This window comes from Amblyraja radiata, chromosome 3 (genome assembly GCF_010909765.2).
Source record: "Amblyraja radiata isolate CabotCenter1 chromosome 3, sAmbRad1.1.pri, whole genome shotgun sequence".
NCBI classification, from domain to species: domain Eukaryota; kingdom Metazoa; phylum Chordata; class Chondrichthyes; order Rajiformes; family Rajidae; genus Amblyraja; species Amblyraja radiata.
The window spans coordinates 82,956,139-82,978,502 of NC_045958.1; the positions used below are offsets into that span (position 1 = coordinate 82,956,139).

General features: G+C 41.3%; 1 protein-coding gene across 1 annotated transcript in view; it reads right to left on the reverse strand.

Moving 5' to 3' along the window:
• Positions 1–860: 860 nt before the first annotated feature.
• lingo2 (leucine rich repeat and Ig domain containing 2) overlaps positions 861–22,364 on the reverse strand; it is a 126,451-nt gene continuing 104,947 nt past the window's right edge. Inside the window, exon 2 of the mRNA XM_033018221.1 lies at positions 861–3,699. Within this exon, the coding sequence (XP_032874112.1) occupies positions 1,846–3,699 (1,854 nt within the window). The 3' untranslated portion in view covers positions 861–1,845. The remainder of the gene's footprint in view (positions 3,700–22,364) is intronic.

Sequence of the window (22,364 nt, forward strand, 5' to 3'; positions counted from 1 at the left end):
TTTGTGTTTGCTTCCAACTTGGATGAGGTATTTTCTCAAAGATATTTGCAGTTAGCCAAAACAATTTCAAATCTCTTTTAATTTAAGCCTCCCTGCATTGTCTGGAACTAGTGTTTGGACAGTTCACAATTATGGATGACAAATACTACATCAAGACAGCTGAACGCATAATATTCTTTCCATTCACAATCATAATTTGGCTGATGGTATCTGAATATAAATCATGCTGTTTCCTTAGGCTTGCTGAGGTTGGGTTTCAATTTGTTTGGAGAAGTAGAAAATATACAGGTCCCTGCTTTCAATGTGAAGACAACTTATAAAGGTTATTTTTTTTTCCCCCCAAATTCTTTGCTTGTTCTCCCAAGATACTGAATCATACTAGGATATGTTTCAAAAGATACCAACAGTACTTAACAACCTTCTGAACCTTCTGAATTTTTGTAGTTGGCAAGACAGTACTCTGCATATCGCCAACTTGGGCAATTTTACATTTTTATCAAGCCAATTAATCATGCCAATTAACCTACAAACCTGTACGTCTTTGGAGTGTTGGAGGAAACCGAAGATCTTGGAGAAAACCCACGCAGATCACGGGGAGAACGTACAAACTCCATACAGACAGCACCCATAGTCGGGATCGCATCCCGAATATATATGAAAAAATAAGCAGGAAACTGTCCCTTCAGAGATGGGCTTGAGATGGCAAACAGCAGAGCTCTGGTCATTTTATGGTTATTTTAATAATATGCAGTGGCATTTCTAGTTGGACGCTTCTATCATAGTCTCCACATCTTATGACTTGTAACAAAAATTAATAGTGAGAAAAAAAAGACATATATATATATAGGTGATGCCAGTTTAAAAAAAAATCTTTACTAACTTTTCAATTTTGTATTTGATTTTACAATGAAGTTATAATTTTACATCGAAATAATGTCATTGTAAGTCAGCCTTATGAATTTAGAAGTATACAAAGCATACATTTTGGGGCATAATATAAAGAGAAAATGCTAGGAATATTCAACACGTCAGTCAGAATCAGTAAGGCAAGATATTTCCAATTGATTACTTTTTATGAAAAGCATTTGGATTATCAGTCAGTGACTGTAAATGTTAACTTTATTTATTTTGCCAAGGATGCTTGCTGATCTGCTGAGTACTTCCAGCACTTTCTATTATTCTAGATGTACAGTATCTGCAGTTTTTTGCTTATTGAACACATTTTGGGCCAATGTTTCCGCACTGATTTTTATGCCCCAAACAGAATCTGGCAAGTCTTGTACACCAATGAACACGTTATTCATATTGCTTAAAAAAAATGACTTCCGTTAAAAACGAGGGCCCCAGTCCCACCCTCCATTTTTTTTCCTCACTTCCCAACCTCCATCCCTCAGTATTTTGTAATTAGATCCTCGCTCATGTGGAGTTCACCAACAGTGATATATTTGCCCCTTGTGGAAACCTGCAGGTAGCTTTGTAAGGGCCTACTCCTTCCAATTCTTCCCGACTGTTAAGGTTTTGTATAAAATGTCTAATGATTTTTCTCTTTCACTTGACCAACTGGTTCAACAGTGAGATTAGTCTTTAGAGAGGTGCAGTCATTAGTGCAGGAACCCAATTGTTCAATGGCACTTCCTCCATTTAAATTCAAGACATGGGCACCATGAAAGCAACTCCAAATCCCCAGTGGCCACCATTTCCCACATTTTTTGTATCGTTAGCTGTTGCAGACTCTCTGGCATGTCAGAGAACTTTAGCTAAGTGAAGATTTAGCCCCATAATGAGCAGCTTAAAGATTATCTTTCATTTTGTTAAAAAAAAGAGTACAGCCTTTTGCCATTGGCATTAAATCATCTTCATGTTGAACCTCCGCGGACCTCCTTGCTCATTTTCGACTGTGGCTCCGTTGCTCTTGCGGGGAATGTACTCAATATCGATGTTGCTCTTGTGCTTACCCTTTCCCCGACTCCAGACGAAGAGGAGCAGGAAGCAGAACAAGACCACACCGAGGAAGGTGAAGCAGCCCATGGCGGTGGATACCAGTATCGTCTTGAGGTCCAGGGCCACGGTCATGTGCACCTGCGTCCCATTGGAATGGGTGTCGTTCAACTCGGTCAGATACTGAGAGGTCCTGTTTCCACGCAGGTGCTCAGAAAGTCCCTTGACCTGCAATGTGGCCGACGTGGTGTCATTCCCGGCCGCATTGCTTGCGATGCAAAGGTAGACTCCACTGTCGAGAAACTGGGTGGACCGGAACTTCAGGGTGCCGTCTCTCAGGACAGTCATCCTCCCGTTCGACTTGAGGGTGATTAGCCTCCTGCGCGGCGATTGCCAGGAAATAACCGGGAGGGGGTCACCATCAGCTTGGCATTCGAACTGAGCCACCTGACCCTCCTCTACCATCAGGATCTGTGGCTCCTTGTCTCGGATTTGGGGTCTTTGGCAGGTGAAGTAGCTGGGAAGGAACAGGTTGTTGAAATCCTGGAACTGCTTCCCCTTCAGGGTCTCTGGCGATGCACAAGTTGGTGGGTCTCCCGAGAACCTCAGCGTCTTCCTCCTCTGCAGCACCCACAGCAGCCGGCAATCGCAGGCCAGTGGGTTGTGGCCAATGCACAGCACCTGGAGGCTCCTGCCGTTCTGGAAGGCACTCTCCTCCAGGGAGTCTAGCAGATTGTGTGACACGTTCAGCACACGCAGGGCCTGTAGCCCTTTGAAGGCACGGACCTCGATGGCCAGCAGCTGAGCATGGACCATGTGCAGTTCCTGAAGGCGCATCAGGTCCTGGAGCATGCCTGCTTCTATAGTGCCGATGGGGTTGAAGGAGAGGTTGAGATGCACAAGGTACACAAGGTGCCTAAGGGCACCGTAGGGCATGGCAGACAGGTTGGTGTTGGTAATGGACAGGGAGGTGAGGTTTAGACCATGCAAGCTGTTCACGGGCAGTGTGTCCAGCAGTGGCCAGTGGTCGATCTCCAGGTGCTTCAGGCGGTACAGTTTCTTGAAGGCGTAGGCGTGGACGATGTTGATGTGGAGGTGGCAGAGCCGGAGGCGGACCAGATTGTGGAGGTGCGACAGGGCTTCAGTGGGCACTACAGTGAGGTTGCACTTCTCCAACGTCAGCTGCTGCAGTGCCAGCAAGCCGCTGAAGGCTCGGTGGGAGATGTAAACCAAGTCGTTGTCCCCCACCTCCAGAGACCTCAGGTTATGCAGATCCTGGAAGGTGTAGTCCAGTAAAATAACAATTTTGTTCTCACTGATGTCCAGCCTCGTCAGGTTAGACAGACCAGCAAAAACACCAAGAGGTATCAACTTTAGTCGGTTGCTCTTCAGGCGTAGGGAGCGCAAGTTAAAAAGATTACTAAAGGAACCGGGTTCTAAGGATGAAATGATATTTTCACTCATGTCAATTACTTCCAACAAGGTATATGATGCAAACTCATCCGGATTAATGTACTTCAGCTTGTTCTTGCTCAGGTCCAGTAATTTGGTCTCAATAGGAATGCCCTCTGGGATCACAGTCAATCGCCTCCGATGGCAGGTGACAGACTTGTTCTGGGCAGAACATTCACATCGAGCTGGACATCCCACTGTAGATCCTGTGAGGACGATGATCAGAGCCAGTCCCAGGAACGGCTGCCAAAATGATATGGCCACATGAAGCATGACTTTGCTGAAGCAGTCCAATATTCTGTCAAGGGCCTATGACAAAGGGGAGACACAAAAAAAACATATTTAGCTAATGGACATAAACACACAATGTTGTTGCTAGGGGGAAAAAAATATATAGTACAGTTTGGTACAGTCCCAATTTGTATCTCCTTATTGTCCACTAAACCACCAATTTTGATGTCATCTGTGTACTAACTATGTTAACTGCATTGTCATTACGTGTGGCAGCTCCCCAATCAGCCATACTGCCCTCCAATACCATTCCCTGATTCTGTGCACCAAGCTAATTTTGATTCCAGAATGCAGAAACATGCCACTGCAGATGCTAGTATACAAAGAACAGTCTGAAGATGGGTCCCAAACCGAAACATCACCTAACCATGTTCTCCAAAGATGCTGCTTGACCCACTGAGTTACTCCAGCACTTTGTGTCTTTTATTATATATTGTAACAAAGCTTGGTTTCCATTGAAATACTTCCGTTGCTCATGACTTAAAATTTATAATCTTTAATAAAAATAGCTTAGCAAGTCAAAGTAATTTTAGCTGGCTAAAAACAAAGAAATGTTTTATTTATTTAGTTGTACTAGTGCTCCTCTGCTGAAATATCAGACATGATGCCCAGGGGAGCGTTGCAATTGTACTGTAGTTGCGCTCAGTAATAAATCTTTTTTTTTCAAATTTACACTTTGGGCAACACTGACAGAAGAAACATTTATTGTTCATCTTTGCTTTCCCTTAGGGCAGTAAGGATTAACTGCAAAGCAGTGCATAAGAGTCAGAGGAGGGCAGATCATGGAGAGGTTGGAAAGTTCCCCGAAGTGCATCAATGAGTCAAATGGGTTCAGAGCAGCAGAATTTGTAATTTGTTTTTAAATTGGTACCATGCCAAAGTTAGCTGGTTGCATTCAATTACGGTGTTTCATCATAAAAAAAAGGTTCATACTTAATTTACATTACAATGTTAAGTTTTGAAATGCAAACCACCTGAATCTAAATCTAATTCTAATTCTCACATTGGTTAGGTCTCCGCGGTGTACCGGCTTTAGTAAAGTGCTTCTCGTAGTGCAGAATAATATGTTACAATTTAGAGTAAACAACCCACACCAAAAACCATGCAAATGTTAAATATCTGTTTTATGCCAGTAATTTTTGTAGAGATAGAGAATATTGTGATAGGCAGATCAAACAAACAAAATTGATAAAGACTGGCTGTAGACTTTAGATTTTAGATATACAGTGCAGAAACAGGTCCTTCAGCCCCACGAGTGCGCCACCAAATGATCATCCCGTACATTAACACTATCCTACACACTGGGGACAATTTACAATTTTACCAAAGCCAATTAACCAACAAACCTGTACGTCTTTGGACTGTGGGGGGAAACTGGAGCACCCGGAGAAAACCCAGGCAGTGACAGAGAGAACGTATAAAATCTGTACAGACAGAACCCGTAGTCAGAATTGAACCCGGATCTTTGGCACTCTAAGGCAGAAACTCTACCACTGTACTTCTGTGCCACCCCTACACCAGATATTTAAGTGATGGAGCAGCAGTGGGAGATTTCAAAAGATAGTTATTGGATTGGCTAATTGATTGGTCAATATATTGGCTAATTGAGCAGTTAATATAGAGGTCCATGTGTATCTGAGTGCCCTATTGGGATTGGCCATGTTTTGGAAGAGGCTGTGTGGAGGGTAAGTGCTGTGTGAACGGTAAGAAAGCTGGGCAGAAGGTAAGAAAGTTGAGCAGATGGTAACAGGCGTTACATGTATGGTCTGCTCTTTCTTGTGCGTAATTGTTGTGTTTTTTATGTGCCATGTACAGGTAAGTGTGACTAAGAAGTTGGCGCTTTTATGGAAGCCTGGCTTAGGGAGGGACGGGACTGGCAGCTTAATGTTACAGGGTACAGATGCTACAGATGAGATAGAGGCAGGAGAAAAAGGAGGTGAGGTTGTTTTATTGATTGAGGAGAATGTCAAGACATTAGTCTGAGATGACATTTTGATGGTTCATTCAGTGGGGCTATGTGGGTGGAAATGAGATAAAATTGGGTGCCAATCATACACTCCTTGTTGGAAGTGTATTATTGGCACCCAAATAGCCAAATATTTAAATGCCATTTGGGCAGGTACATGGATAGGAAAGGTTTAGAGGGATATGGGTCAAATGTGGGAGGTGGAACTTGTGTAGATGGGGCATCTTAGCCGGCATTGTCAAGTTGGGCCAAAAGGCCTGTTTTCATGCTGTATGAATCTATAACTAACTTTTCTTTTGAAAGGACTACCTTTTAGGCTATTTTTATGTTTTGGCCTCTGTGGGTTCCTGATCTATAATGTAGTACCATTCAGTGTTTGAAGGTACATGGAGGGCTCCAAAAAACCATGACTACTTAATTCAAGATCCTTTTCAGGTTCACAACTGTGCACAATAATATCAAGCACACATGATCAAATATGTCATGCAGTGACATAAAACACATTACATTTTCCCTTTAAAAAATAAGGAATATTTTAAAAATGTGATAATATTTATAAATTTACTAGATTAACTGATTGATTCCTTCAAACTTTGCATTGAATGGAATTTGCATCTTCTGCATTGGTGTTGCATTTATCCTGTAGAGTAGACTCTCTACTCATTGTGTGTGTCACTCATTGGCTCCCTGCTGTCCTGTTCTATGTCAGTTCTTCGTCAACAATTGTACGATTCAGTTCAGGATTATGTTCAAAATAACAATTCTCCTCTCCTAAAGGGCCTGTCCCACTAACGTGACTTTTCAGCGACTGTCTTCGACCTTCAAGCTCGAGGGCACTCGCCTGAAAAACCTCAAGCTGGATCGACCATCAGAGATGAATGCGAGTTGGATCGACCGTCAACACACACACACACACACAAACGCATCGCAAAGGCGGGGGCCAGGGAAAGGGGCAGCGCTGTCTGAAATTCACACCCGCAATGAACAGGAAGGTAAAACAGTAAAATTCACACCCGCGATGAACAGTTTCAGTGTCCTTTAGAGAGTGCGAGGGAGGGGGAGAGAAGGGGAGCGAGGGAGAGAGAAGGGGGGGGTGGGGGGGGCAAGGAGTGGAGACACTTTTAAGAAGCCAGACAACTTTTAATAAAGTTTAGCGGGCATTTAACATTACCGGTCAGTTTTCCTTGGTTCTGAGCCAATTAAATTGCCCGGTCAGCAAAGGAGATTGCCAACGGCTACCTCGACTGCTTAGCGACCCCACTCCAATGCACTACGAGTTCAAAAGAATCATGCCGACCAATTATTACTCGACCAAACTGAGGCCGCGAGTATGCGGGAACTTCCCTCGAGCATGAAGGAGAGTTCAGTGACCTCCAAGGACCGCCTAGGACCACGTGTCGACCATGCCGCGTGTTTGATTTAAGAGCAAACTCTTCTAAGCTCGCAAATTAGGTCGCTGCAGTGGGACAGGCCCTTAATACTTTTCCCTTTGATATTTTCTTCTGAATCGTGCTCTCTTTGATATGCTTCTGAATTATCGTGTGATCTGAATCTCTTCCCTTTTATAGTATGTGTTAAGATGCTGGCTTTGTTTCATCTCCCTTTTAGGTTCAGCTAAGCCTGACTATGCAACATCCCTTTCCTTCTGTGCATCAGCATTTCTAAAGGAGTGTTTCCTATCCAGCAGAGTGCTGTTGATCTGTAATTCATATTGAAATGATGTGGATTGTTCCTTCCTCATAAATCCTCTAATCTGCCTTGTGTGACTTGGTTTTCCAATCCATTTTTCAACATATGTTTTGTTCTCTTAGCTTCTTTTGTTGAATATTGGATGATTAGGGCTTGTGAGTTGTTGTCTGGTCCTATTTCAGGTCACAGTCTGACTGAAATTGTGGACTGTTATCAGATACAATTGCCAAGGGAGACTATGTTTAGTTTGGAGATACAGCATGGAAACGGGCCCTTCGGCCCATCAAGTCCATGCTGACCATTGATCACCTGTACACTAGTTCTACGTTATCCCAGTTTCGCATCCTACACACTAGGGGTAATTTTTAGAAACCAATTAACCTACAAAACTGCATGTCTTTGGAACGTGGGAGGAAACCGGAAGAGCAGCTGGGGAAAACCCACATGGTCACAGGGAGAACATGCAGATTCCTCTTGTTGCAATGTATCCAACTACTGTTGTTGCAATGGACCTATTTCAGCAATGTAGCTAAGCTCTGTGCTCATTTAATAATGATTCTTGACCCTCTGCGCTTTACGTTAATCATTTTGATTGGTTGTCCACCAACTCCAGGAAGTTCTCCATACCACTTTTTGCTAACATACACTATACCAACATGTTCACAATATATTTCACCCAGTTTTGTAAATTTACAAGATTTTGCTGAAGGAAAAGATTTCCAGTAAAACACTCCTTTATATCCAAGATATGATTGTAGTCTCATCGAGAAAATAAAGTATTTATCATCTGTTGCTTAACCAGGTTACCCAATTGCATAGAACAGTATAGCACAGTACAGCTCATTCCATATACCCACCATCCTCTGTGTGAAAAAGCTGCCCCTTAGGTTCCTATTATATCTTTCCCCTCTCACCTTAAACCTATGTTCTCTGGTTTTTGATTATCTGGGTAAAATACTCTGAGCATTCATTCTATGTATTCCCTTCATAATTTTATACACCCCTATAGATCACCCCCCAGACTGCTGTGCTCCAAGGAATAAAGTCCTAGCCTGCTCAACTTGTCCCTTGAGCTCAGGCCCTCAAGTCCTGGCAACATCCTCACAAATATTCTCTGAACTCTTTTCACCTTTGCAACATCTTTTCTACAACAGGGTGACCACAACTGAACGCAATACTCCAATACTCCTGTTCTAGTTTGACTTCTCCAAATACTACACCTCACATATATCTACTTTAAACTCCATTAACCGTTCCTCAGTCTACTTGCCCATCTGATCAAGATCTGCGATCATTTTTGATAACCATCTTTGCTATCAATAATAATAATAATAATAATAATAATAATAATAAACTTTATTACGGGCTCGAGGTCCTGACAAGGGGCAACATTACATTTAAAAAAATGCATTGCATTGCATTAAATATCATAAAGTACATATAAAATCTTAGTATATCACGTATAAAAGCATCATAAATTATAATTTAAAAAACCCACAATACATAAATTAAAAATCCAGATTAAAAGAATGATCAATGTCCTACAACGAGACAACGATACCAGTGACTCCACAGCTGGAATTCGTAGCGTGTAGTGCTAACCCTTATGTTTGACAAGGCCACAATAATCACATTTTTGAGTCATTTATCCTGCAAATGAATTTATACATGTGATGTCTTAGGATAGCTTCTAAAGTACTGACTCCTGCAGCCACAAACATATTACTGGCACTACACCATCTAGGTTTCCTTAGCAGTGTTCTCATGGCATCGTTATATGCCACCTTTAGTCTCTGCAAACTTGTCTTTCCATAGTTTGACCACAGGTGCGCAGTGTAGAGTGGTGTGCAGTATGCTCTAAATAGCAACATCTTCACCACATCTGCACACGCACCAAATTTACGCAAGAGAATATTCGCCAGTACATACAGCATGCGTCGTTGCCTATAAATATCCTCATCATTTGTCATTTGTTCTGTAATAATATGCCCTAGATATTTTACCTTATTACAGACACTAAGATTATTGTCAGACAATTTAAAATCGGGAAATGTTAGACATTTATCCTCTTTGGTGTTACAGATCATAACAGCACTCTAACTAGCATTATATTTAATGTCATGTTCCACACCATACACAGAACATATAGTAAGGAGCTGCTGGAGACCAGCGCTAGATGGACTAAAGACCACAAGATCATCTGCATACATAATATGGTTCACTAAAATATTACCAATCACGCACCCAGTGTTAAAGACAGGCTTTCAATTGTTTAGACAGATCATCAATATATAGATTAAAAAGGACTGGGGACAAAATTCCCCCTTGTCTAACACCATTGCTAACCCCAAATGGGGCTGAGACCCTATTGCCCCATTTTATTTGCATAGTTTGGTGGGCATACCAGTAGGCCAGAATTCTAAATAATGTATTTAGGCACCCCTCTTTGACTCATTTGACCAAATGATACCACTTTAGTGTCATCTGCAAATTTACTAATCATGCCTTCCACATTCTCATCCAAATCTTTGATATGAACTGCAAATGACAATGGCCCCTCGGATATATCACACAGTGCCCTCGGATGTATCCGATTATGATAATTTTGGAAATATCCCCACATATAATGGGTGATAGTAGTTGAAAGTCTTTCATGAATGGAAAATGGTGCTAGATAATTAGATCATTTTACAATAAATCTGAGATCATGGGAGTATTTTATTGCCATGATGTAGTCCATCCTTATACACAGAGATGTTCTACTCCACCTGTATCTAAGCAGATAGGCATACTGTGATCCTGTTGGAAGGTAGAGTGTTGTGGTGCATCTACTTTGTGACAATGACACTGACTGAAATATAGCCTGTAAGCAGAAATGTGAAAACTCGCACATATGAAGGTTAGGTGGTTAGCCTCTTTTAGACTTTATATAATGTATCTTAATCTATGAAAATATTACACATGGTGCTATTGGATATTCCGCAAAGGCATGTACATAAAATTAGTTCACAGTTCAGTGAATCTCAGTGAATGATTGTACAGGTTCAAGGAGTAAAGTGGTCTGCTCCATATCTTACGCTCCCATGTTCACAGAACTACAAAATAGTAACAGCATTCAAGTTGTGATTTATTACTTTCATTCAAGAAGGTCACTATTGTAACATCTCTTGCAAATATTTATGTATGTTTTATGACTGGTAGATAATTGCCTCTTTATCAATTATTCAACAGATGTTGAAATGAGACTAATAAAGAGGTGACTAACATTCTAAGGTCACACAAAAGGACACACATGGTGGATTTATTACATGCACTAACTTACACAAGCATTATCATTTTATTAACACATTGGTTATCAAAAGTATACAGAGGTTAGTGAAGACAAACTCAAGAATAGAAGAAACAAAATCTAAGTATTTTGTACACAGAGGAGAAAGGTGCATTAAGAAATGCTGTACATCTTTATCGAATTAATGTACAGTTTTACTTTACTGTGGATCTCAGTATAGGAACAGGAGGCAACTTGCACACAGCATACACAGCTGGATCCATAATGCAGTCAAAAATCAGCCTTGCTAATCAAATTTCTAAACATCCATTTTCTTTCATACCCTTTATTTCAAAGCAAACCTAATTGGAAAGAAATGTTGACTAAAGCATTTAGCAAACCTAATTGGAAAGAAATGTTGACTAAAAAATTTGCACTTGCCACAAAAAATATATTCTCTGGTTTGTATCCAGGCATAGATGTCAGCCTTTAAAAAAAGAGTTGCCTTAGACAAGGCCATTCCCACTTGTCTGTCCATGTCCCAAAAAGTAAAATGGTTAATGAAAGGTTGTCATTGTTGTATTATTAGAAATATTGTGGTCAATTTTAAACAACAATGCTTTTCATCAACATCAAAATAAATGTAGTCTGAAGAAGGGTCCTGTCCTGAAATGTCACCTATGCATGTTATTCCAGCACTTTGTATTTTTTGTAAACCAGCATTTGTACTTCCTTGTGTTTATATTCAGTTAGGTTTGCAAAGTTGAAGAATAATGAATCAGCATGACATTGGGCATAATTTTGAAATGTTCACCTTGGGTTTTCTTATCTTGCTGGACCAAGAGCCATAGGCTTCTAACTCAGATGCAAGAAAATGGTGACAGTCTTCTGAGGAGTGAGTGGGGATGTTGGATCCTCCAAGCAAGCTTTGAGTACACCATGAAACATTTTCTTTGTCTATCAGGTAATCTCTCCCTGTAGCTCCAATGAACAGAGCACATAGTTTGAGACCTAGGCCAGACTCCAAAAACAGACACTCTTTTCCGAGATCTGTTGCAGGAAAGAGTTAACAATTTAGTCAGCTAAGATTTGGGTCCCAAGTTTCAATCTCAGCTCAGAATCAGAATAATGTGCGCTTCAGATATTATAGAATCAATGAAACAGCACAGAAAAAAAGCCAATCAGCCCATCATGTCCATGTAATTTCTCTGCCAGAAACCCTCACTGGTTCCACCCACCCGTTCCTTCTCCACAGTCTTGCAATCTTTTCTTCACCATTTAAGTAATTCTCCCTTAAAGGGCACAACGATACTTGGCTCACCATATATGCATGAAAGTAATTTTTAGATTCCAACCGTACATTGTGTTAAAATGGATTCCTCATGTCATTATTAATCCATCTCTTTATTTTATACATGTGACCTACGCTCTGTTTCCTCCTCCGACAGGCACAGCTTCTCACTATCTAGACCCCTCATTATTTTATCTGTTTTATCTACCATCAGCCTTCCTTTTTGTAAAGAAAACTCCTTCAGCCTCTCGCATCTGTTGTATTTTATCCCAAGACCATGTCCTTTCAAGCCTTCTCTAATGCCTTCACATCCTTACTCTAAAGAGGCCAACACCATACTACAGGATTAGTGTTTTAGAAAAATGAAATATTAAGTTCTATCTTTCATTAATAAAATCCAGAATTGCACTCGGCCTATTATCCGCCTTCTCAAATTGTTCTGACCTTCTAATGTGTACCCATATCCCATATGGTTCTGTACCCCTTTTATAACAGTACCGTTTATTCTGTATTGCTTATCCTCAGTCTTGCTAACAAAATGCATCGCCTCACCTTTATCCATGTTAGACTTTATTTATCATGTCTTGCCCATTCCACCAGCCTGCTGCAATTTATCAATATTGTCAGCAGTTCATAACACTGCCGGGATTAATGCCATTCATAGATTTAGAAATGTAGCTTGCATTCAAAAGATAGCTCATTAATATGGGTAGAAAACATCAACAGGCCCATCATTTTGGGGGAAATGTATTTTCCATCAATCGACACTTTGCATTTTATGGGTCCAGTGTGGTAGCTCAAGGTATTGGGGCCCATTCCATGCTGGTTCAACTCTGGGTGCACCTGGACTCGTATTGCTTGTGTTTCTTCCAGCACAAGCTATTTGGTCAATCAAGTTCATGCCAGCACTCGTGCACATCCAGCACTCCCATGTCCTTACCTATCTCCCAATAATCTATTCTTACAAGAGCATCAAGCCTCCTGATTTTCCTGCCAAGGAAACACACGTCTGAGTTATGCCCCTGTCCCACTTAGGAAACCTAAACGGAAACCTCTGGTGACTTTGTGCCCCACCCAAGGTTCCGTGCGGTTCCCGGAGGTCGCAGGTGGTTGCCGGAGGTTGCAGGTAGTGGAAGCAGGTAGGGAGACTGACAAAAACCTCTGGGAACCGCACGGAAACCTTGGGCGGGGCGCAAAGTCTCCAGTGGTTTCCGTTCAGGTTTCCTAAGTGGGACAGGGGCATAAGTGGGGCAGGGGCATTATGCTGAAATAACCCAGCTGGTCAGGCAAGATCACTGGAGAACATGGATCGATGATGTTTTGGGTCAAGACCATTCTTCGCACGTCTGATTCTCCTGCCACCCATTGACAGCCAATTTACATCACACAATTAACCACACATTTGCTATAAGGAAGGCATTCAGTAGCTCTGGGGAAACTCATGCAATCACAGAGGAGGTGAGCAAGCACACAAAAAAAAACATTGAGCTTATTGTATCTTTTATTTAGCCTATTTTGGGACACAATACCTACTGAGGTACAACAGATTTAAGAAACTGTAGTGTTTTTGTTAGAAAAAGGAATCTAGATTTGATCCCCCTTCCACTTGTATTCTGTTCATTTCTTTCCCTCCCTCAGTAAATCAAATATTCTGCAACCGATTAACTTCTTGAGCAATTTTGTGGTTGGTGCTGAGTTTCAATCCTCAGCTGCCTCAAGATTAAGCTGTAAAAACAGAGTCCAAATCACACCAGTGCCATGGATCACCTTATGTGCAAGTATATATGGTATGAAATATTTAGTAGTCAATATTAATTATTTATCAAAACAGTATTTCAGCTGCATAGAGATTAAAAAAAAAGATAATACTGCTGATGCTAAAAATTGGAAATAGTTACAGAAAATGCTGGCCAGTCAGCAGCTGAAAATGTTTTGGGTTGAGATGTGTGATGACCTGCAATTCCCCTGTGTGTCAAATCATGCCGGTTGCCTGCCTCTATAACAAGTGTATAACATTCCTCCTTCACCTGCCCACACTCTTTATGTATTCCCCCCAAGAGCAATGGGAAGAGGCAGAACTGCACTTCCAATACAGGGAACATTTATTTATTCAGTAAAGACTTGCTTCTGAGTGTTGGTGGACATGGAGTGCCCTTAACACTTTTACAGCATAATGAAGTGTTAGGTTGACCTCGTGGAAATGTAGCAAAGGGTATACTTTAAAATAAAGAATGCTGTCAGTCTCATCAAGTCTCATAAAAACAGCTGTTAAGAAGACCAATTTCTTCCTAAGTAAAGTAATTGACTTAAATGTCAAATGTTGAGAAAGTCTGTTAAATAACATTAGAAACAACAGAAATAGAAGCATCTTGTTTCTTCCAGAGTTGAATCCACAGAGAAGAAAAGGTCTATTTTTGAGGAGATTTCAGGGTATGTTGAGCTTCATTATTTTGTTTTGGGCCAGTGCAGCGGCACAGGGTATTGGAACTGTTTCTTGCTGTTTCAGCTGGTGTAGCTGCACTCGTATTGCTCCCTACAACACGAGCCATTTGGCCCATCAAGTCCATGCCAGCCCACACGGCACATCCATCAGTCTCTTTCCCCTGCAATCAATTCTCACAAGAGCATCGACCCACCTGATTCTCCTGCTAGCATTGAAAGCCAATACTCCTCCCATTTGGAATAAGGAAGATATTCAGCAGCCCTGGACGAACCTGCGCAGTCACAGGGGGGTGTGGAAGCTCCACACAGCACCCACACTCAAGATTGATCCCGAGTCACGAAAGCTGAGCAGCAGCAGCAGCTCCTATGCTTTATCATTATGCCATGGGTGTCAAGGTTACTGAGGGAAACCAGGCACTTTTTGGAACATAGGGTGTACAACATCACCAAGGGCGTCAATTTTCTCCCCCCCCCCCCTCTCAATTATCTCATAAAGATTAGGAGATTTCTGATACATTTGAAGAGTGATGGAATCAAGGAAAAGGCATCACAATCTTAAAATTAGTGAGGCCATTTTGAGAGATGCTGGTTTACCCTGGAAATTGGGGGATATTAGACCTTTTTCCGCTCAAAACTATAATTGAAACTTTAAGGAGTCTTCCACCAATATGCAGACCGACAGTCTAGCTGTAGCTCAGCTGCTGAAGGAGGAGCAGAAAAGTGCTTATTTTGGTCAGAATGTTACTTTTTATGGCTAGAAGAATTGAATATAAAAGTATGGAAGTTAATCACAGTGAACAACACCGATCTCCTCATTTAAGGAAAGATCTCTTTAATTTATTTTTTTTCTTTTAAAATCTTTTTATTGTTTTTTTTTCCTCAGAAAAAACAAAAATAAAACATAAAAAACAGAGCAAAATGAATAATGATAAACATAACAATGGTATTAATACATAGGGATACATAGGGATCAGGATTACATTAATAACAGGTATAATAATAATAATAATAATAATACATTTTATTTATGGGCGCCTTTCAAGAGTCTCAAGGACACCTTACAAAAATTTAGCAAGTAGAGGATAAACATGTAAGGGGAATTAAATAAATAGTAGAGACATGACTAGTACACAAATTAAAAACAGAACCTAACTCAAAACACAATATGAGGCAATTCAAGCACAGATGAAAAGGGAGGGGGACGTGGGGCTAAGGATAGGCAGAGGCGAAGAGATGGGTCTTGAGGCGGGACTGGTAGACGGTGAGGGACACGGAACTGCGGATCAGTTGGGGGAGGGAGTTCCAGAGCCTGGGAGCTGCCTTGGAGAAGGCTCTGTCCCCAAAACTGCGGAGGTTGGACTTGTGGATGGAGAGGAGACCGGCCGATGTGGATCTGAGGGACCGTGAGGGTTGGTAGGGGGAGAGGAGGTCAGTGAGATATGGGGGGGCCAGATGGTGGAGGGCTTTGTAGGTGAGGACCAGGACCTTGTAGGTGATCCGGTGGGAGATGGGAAGCCAGTGAAGTTGTTTGAGGACTGGAGTGATGTGTTGCCAGGATTTGGTGTGGGTGATGAGTCGGGCGGCTGCGTTCTGGACCAGTTGGAGTCGGTTTATGTAGGTGGAGCTGATGCCAAGGAGAAGTGAGCTGCAGCAGTCCAGTCGGGAGGAGATGAAGGCATGGACGAATCCCCCAGCAGCGGGAGGTGTGAGAGAGGGTCCGAGTTCGGCGATGTTGCGGAGGTGAAAGAAGGAGGCCTTAATGACATGGCGGATGTGAGGCTCAAGGGAGAGGGCGGAATCAAAGATCACGCCAAGGCCACGGGCCTGGGGAGATGGGGAGACAGTGGTGCCGTCGACGGTGAGAGCGGGGCCATTGACCCTGCTGAGCACGGACCTGGAGCCTATGAGGAGGAACTCCGTCCTATCGCTGTTGAGTTTGAGGAAGTATATACCTAATATGAGACCAGTGTCAAAATACACAATGGATATAGACCTCCCGGTCTCTCTGTAAATATAGTTAAATCTTTAAAAGGAAACTTATAAATGTAAAAAAAACCACAAAGGTAAAAAGACAAAAAGAAAAAGAAAAAAGGAAAAAACAAAACCCCCCTAAACTAAAGAAAAAAAAAATCTGAACAGAGAATTTCAACAATTTAAGTCTGTTTGTTGTCAAATCCGTTCCACCCTATAGAGGTAAAATAATTGTTATAACCGTTAAAGAGGGAACGGTTTAAGAACGATCTTAAGGCAAGTTAGCAGTTTAGAGATGGATTTCTGGGCTGATACCTGGTATGGAAAGGTGGAAAGGTTGGACAAGGTAGGCTGTCGTCCACTGGAATTCAGAAGATTGAAAAGCAATTTGATTGAAACACAAGATCTGGAGGTATCTTGACAGGTTGGACGTGGAGAGGATGCTTTATCATTTGGAGCAAGTCTAGAACTAGGACTACTGTTTAAAAGTAAGGTATCACCCAGTTAAAACAGAAGAGGAGAGAATCTTCATTCATAGGGCCGAATCTTTGGGAAAATTTTTCTTCAAAGGACGATGGAAGCAGTCTAAGTATCTTTTAGGTGAATTATATTCCTGATAAGTAGGAGGGTGAAAGAATACACCATTGATTCTTGATTAGTACGGGTGTCTGGGGTTATGGGGAGAATGCAGGAAAATTGAGTTGGGAGGGAGAGATAGATTAGCCATGATTAAATGGCGGAGTAGACGTGATGGGCCAAATGGCCTAATTCTGCTCCTATTACCTATGACCTTATGATTATTGGTCAACAGTAATACGAGCTGAAGTTACAAGCAGATTTACCATGATCATTATTAACCAGGCTCGAGGGGCCGAATAGTGTAGTGCTGCCAGGTTGAAGGTTGGTACGTTTGTATGTATCACTGTGCAGGAGGTATATTAAGTATGTTGGCTTAAAGAATTATCAAATAATTAACTTTAGGAAATTTTAAGAAATAGAAATAAAAACAATCACACTGCACCTTATCCTCCTCCAACATTCAATATGATCATGGCTGATCTTTGACCTCAGTATCCCTTCCCTGCAGTAGCATCCTTTATTATAAAAACACTTTTTGACCTTTGTCTGCAAACACTCAGCGGTGCAAGAATAGGCAAGAGCCCAGAAATGGAGGAGAAAATGGATTCATAAGCTTGTAGGGCACTAAGAGTTCTCAGAAAAAAAAACTAAGAAGATGAAGTTCAAAAGTGAAATTAAATCCATTTGCGCACATGAATTTAGTATATAATTTCCAGAGAATTCAGAAATGCTTTGGGCATATCCTTGAAATACCAATTTTGAATTCATTCTCAAGACAGTAATGGAACATTGACACACAATAGGGAAGTGTAATCAATCCATTTTATCACTCAAAAGGATAAGAAAGCAAATCATCTTTTCTAAAGTTATCTGTGACCTTTATAGTTATAATTTCTTCTGAATCGCTTTTTAACCCAAATTCCCAGCTTAATAGCGAGTTTATCTTCTTTCACAGATCACACACCACAAATCAGCTTGTGAGATCCTTGACTTACTTAATCTAGACTTATTTGGTCTATGTGACCTGGAATAAACATGTAATATTGTAACAAAAAAACTGTGTTTTAACACTTTTTTAAGATTATTGAACTGAATTTCAGAAGTTGGGTACAAGCTGAGGCATTATTGCATAAGGCACAAGTCATTGAGGATCGATTTATATCCTGAGCTATTTCGGACAAATCAATCATAGGAAGTTGTTTTCTCAATCTTTCATTCTGTTCTGTGGATTATATCATGAGGATAGGATACTGAAAAATTGTAACGGACAATTTTGAATCTTTGGACCCATACCCATGACATAAGGTGCTAATCCATAACACCATCAGCTTCTTATTTGGAGATAATGAACCAGCATCGATTGAAGTAGATGTAAACTACTTCTTCAACATGAACAGAAAGTGAATGAAAATGCCATTATACTCTGATCAATGAAGAGGGAAAGGAAATACCTAGTAATTTCAGGTCAATTAACCAAAAGTGCACAGTGGGACAATTTAAGAGACAGTACTCCAGATAGAATGAATTGTGACTTTGGATCAATATGGAATAATGGCTCAGATTTTCCTAATAAATACCTAAAATTCCATTTGGAATTGCCAGAAGCATTAGGAAATTAGGACTCCTGTACAAGCTGGCATGAATTAGGAAACCGCAAATTTCCTGTGTGCTCAGCGACAGTTTGGCAATTTTGGACTTGTCAGGTAGTGCAGTATAGACAGTATCTGAGCATGACTCGGCGTGACAGGCAGCATCTCTGGAGAGGAGGAATGGGCGACGGTTTCGGATTGAGACCCTTTTGACATCAGTCTGAAGAAGGGTCTCGACCCACAACGTCCTTCCCCTGACAACAGTCTGAAGAAAGGTCTCGACCCGAAACGTCACCCTCCCCTGACATCAGTCTGAAGAAAGGTCTCGACCCGAAACGTCGCCCATTCCTTCGCTCCAGAGATGCTGCCTGTCCCGCTGAGTTACTCCAGCATTTTGTGTCTACCTTTGATTTAAACCAGCATCTGCAGTGCTTTCTTGCATCATCTTGCAGTAGCTGTCCACAAATCACATTGGAGATGTTCACTGAACCAGCACCAGCCTAAACTCACTGTAGGTTCTATGATCCTATCTATTTCAATGAACAGTTATGACACTTAAGGAACTGCGGAGAGCTTCAGGAGGCTTAAGCATTTTGAATAACTTGAGTGCTAATAAAGAATCAAAAATGCAATTTGTTCATATTTAATTTTAAGCTTTTTTATTTTATAACATTCTCTTGGTAATGTGAGTAATTTTTTTATAGTTATTGAACATTTGTGAAAGTCAGAGACATTTATAATTCTTTAAACTGTTTGACAGTCAGTTCAGCGTGGCAGCAAAGCTTATCCTGCTGTGAAATGTTTCTTAGAAGTGGGCGTGTTTAGACTGGATAGCCTGGGTATGCACAGGTCCTGCTGCTTGAGAACTGGCAAGCCTCAGTGACTTTTTACTGCCAAGAATTTCCAAGCTAATAAGTGAATGCCAATATTAATAAGCTACATTTTACTGATGTAATTGGATTTAGGGAAGAGGTTGTCCAAGAAAATGCACTGCATGCTATGCAAATGGAAAATCAAAAGCTCTTTGGAAAAAGGCCATAGCAATAAGCAGCTATGAATCATCATTAGACACATTGGAGTGTGGCTAGCATCTGTGGTAGGTAAATTACTGGAGAATATATAGAGGGATGTACATATATAGAGAGAAAGATGGAGGGTAATAAGGGATAGTTAGCATTATTTTGTACATGGGAGGTAGTGTCCCATAAATGTTATTAATTTTTTTGAAGTAACCAATAAGGTTGATGAGGAGAAGGCTGTAGATGTTGTCCATATGGGCTTCAGTGCATTCTTTGATAAAGTTCCGCATAGTAGGCTACACTGGAAGGTTAGATTGCCTGGGAACCCAGGAAAGCTAGCTGTCTAGATACAGAATTGGCTTCATGGAACAAAGCAGAGGATATTGGTGGGAGGATATTTTTCAGACTGAAGTGCGTTGGCCCAAGTGCTGAGTCCATTGCTGTTTGTGGTTATATCAACGATCTGCATGAGAATGTACAAGGTATGCATATCACACTAAAGTAGGTGGTATCGTAGACAGTAAAGATGGTTATCAAAAGTGACAGCAGGATCTTGATCAGCTAAGCAAGTGGGAAATGGAGTTTAACGTAGATATGTGTGAAGTGTTGCATTTCTGGAAATCAAACCTGGGCAGGAGATTTACAGTGAATGGCAGGGCCCCGGGGAATGTTGTAGAGCAGAGGATCTAGGATTATAAGTACATAATTTCCTGAACTTGGCCTTCATCAGTCAGGATATTGAGTTTGAAGTTGGGTTGTTATTTTACAGTTGTACAAGATGTTGATGAGGCTGCATTTGGAGTATTATGTTGTTTTGGTCACCCTGATATAGGTATGATGTTGTTAAACTGTAAAAAATGCAGGGGATATTTACGAGGATGATACCAGGACTCAAGGGTCTCAGTTATAGGGAAACGTTTGGCAAGCTAGGACTTTATTCCTTGGAGTACAGGAGGCTAAGGGATGATTTTGCTGAGCTGTATAAAATCAAGAGGCGAATTGATAAGGTGAATGCACAGAACCCTTTACCGAGGATAGAGGAATCAAAATTATAGGTTTAAGGTGAGACGGGAGAGATTTAATAGGCACCTGAGGGGCTACATTTCCTCCGAGGCTTGTGGGTATATGGAACGCACTGCCAGAGGAGATAGTTGAGGCAGGTACTATGATGGCATTTAAACAACACTTGGCTAGGCACATGGACAGGAAAGGTTTTGAGGGATATGGGCCAAATGCGGACAAATGGGACTACCATGGGCCTTTTTTCAGGCAGTATGACATTATGGCTCTCGTACAATTGAAACCCATTGGAGTGAAGGAAGACAGTGTGACCGCATTTTTGGCCAACAAAAGGAATGAAGCAATAATGAAAGACGGGTACAAGGGATGATATTCAGGGGTTGAAAACACCATTTGTTTTGATATATGTTAACATCCTGAATTTGATTTTAAAGGCTGTTATTTTAAAGTTTGCAGATAGTGTGAACGTCTGAAGTATGTTTAATTGTAAATAATTTAATAGTGGTCTTCCAGAGGACAGGCTGGTTAAACGGTAGGTATGCGGCAGATGTAACAATATGCTTTGAAAAAATATTGAATTAACACAATTGATATTTTTTAAACTGATGGATCATAGCGTTGATCAGGGAATTTAATGGGATTAAATGTAGCAATTCTGTGAAAAATCTGATCGATCGGGTTACTTTATCTTTGTGACAAGTTCCCAGAACCACATTACCCATTAATCAAGACATGCAATCTCATTCGAGCTATGGAGATCACTGGAATGCCTGATAGAAATGCACCACTGGTGGAGGGAAAGGAGATATTTTTCCGATAAATTATCTCATGTGCTTCCTTCTACAAATAACCAAAAGCTTGACATACTCAAAGCTTTTGCTATAGTTTTATCTTTAATTTTCATTTGCCCAATAATTTCCCTTGGGTTTTATTTCTACTTCATCCATCCTATAAGCAGGAGAAGAAGGGATGTGTGGCTAAAATATCATGATCAATAGCTTGTCCACAATTAGACAATTCTTTCAGTAACTCTCAAATCTGTGATCTTTACCACCCAGAAGGCCAAAAGCGGTAAATCACCATGGCCTGCAGATTTCCCTACAAGCTGTACCATCCTGACTTGGACATTTTTTGCCATTCATTCATCATCACTAGATATCAATACTGGAATGCCGTAGCCAAAAACAAACTGGTGAGGGACTCGGTGGGTCAGGCAGCATTTGTGGAAGGAAATGTTCAGATGACATCTTGGGTCGGGAGTAGGAGATGACTGGTAGAAAATGGTGAGAAAATGGAGAAGGGGGGGGGGGGGTATTGAGTTAGAAAACAACAGGTGGATCCTGGAAAGGTCATTGATTGATCGATGAGTGAAATGGGAGAGGGAGGGGCAGGAAAAGTAACCATGGCTGGAGGTGATATGGAGAAGGCAAGGGTTGCAGAAGGTGAAATCTGATAAGGAAGGAAGGTAGGGAGTGAAATATAGAATCTGAGGGAGGGATGGTGACCAGAAAGGAAGGAGTGTAGGGGGTGGGAAGAAAAATAGGGAATCTCGAGTGGGGAGGGGTGGGATTAGAAGAGAGGATAGGGCAGAGGGAGTGGAAGAGTGCAAGCAGTATGGGGGTAGCTAAGGGTATCGAGGTGGGGATTACCTTAAAGTGGAGAATTCAATGTTCATGTTGTGTTGTAGGCTACCCAAGAAGGATATGAGGTGCTGTTCATCCAGTTTCCATGTGGTCCCACTCTGTCAATGGAGGAGGCCGAAGAGTCGGTATGGAAATGGGAAGGGTGATTAAAATGGCGATCTAATAACAATGGAGGCATCCCTTCACCAGAAGGACTGCATTGATTC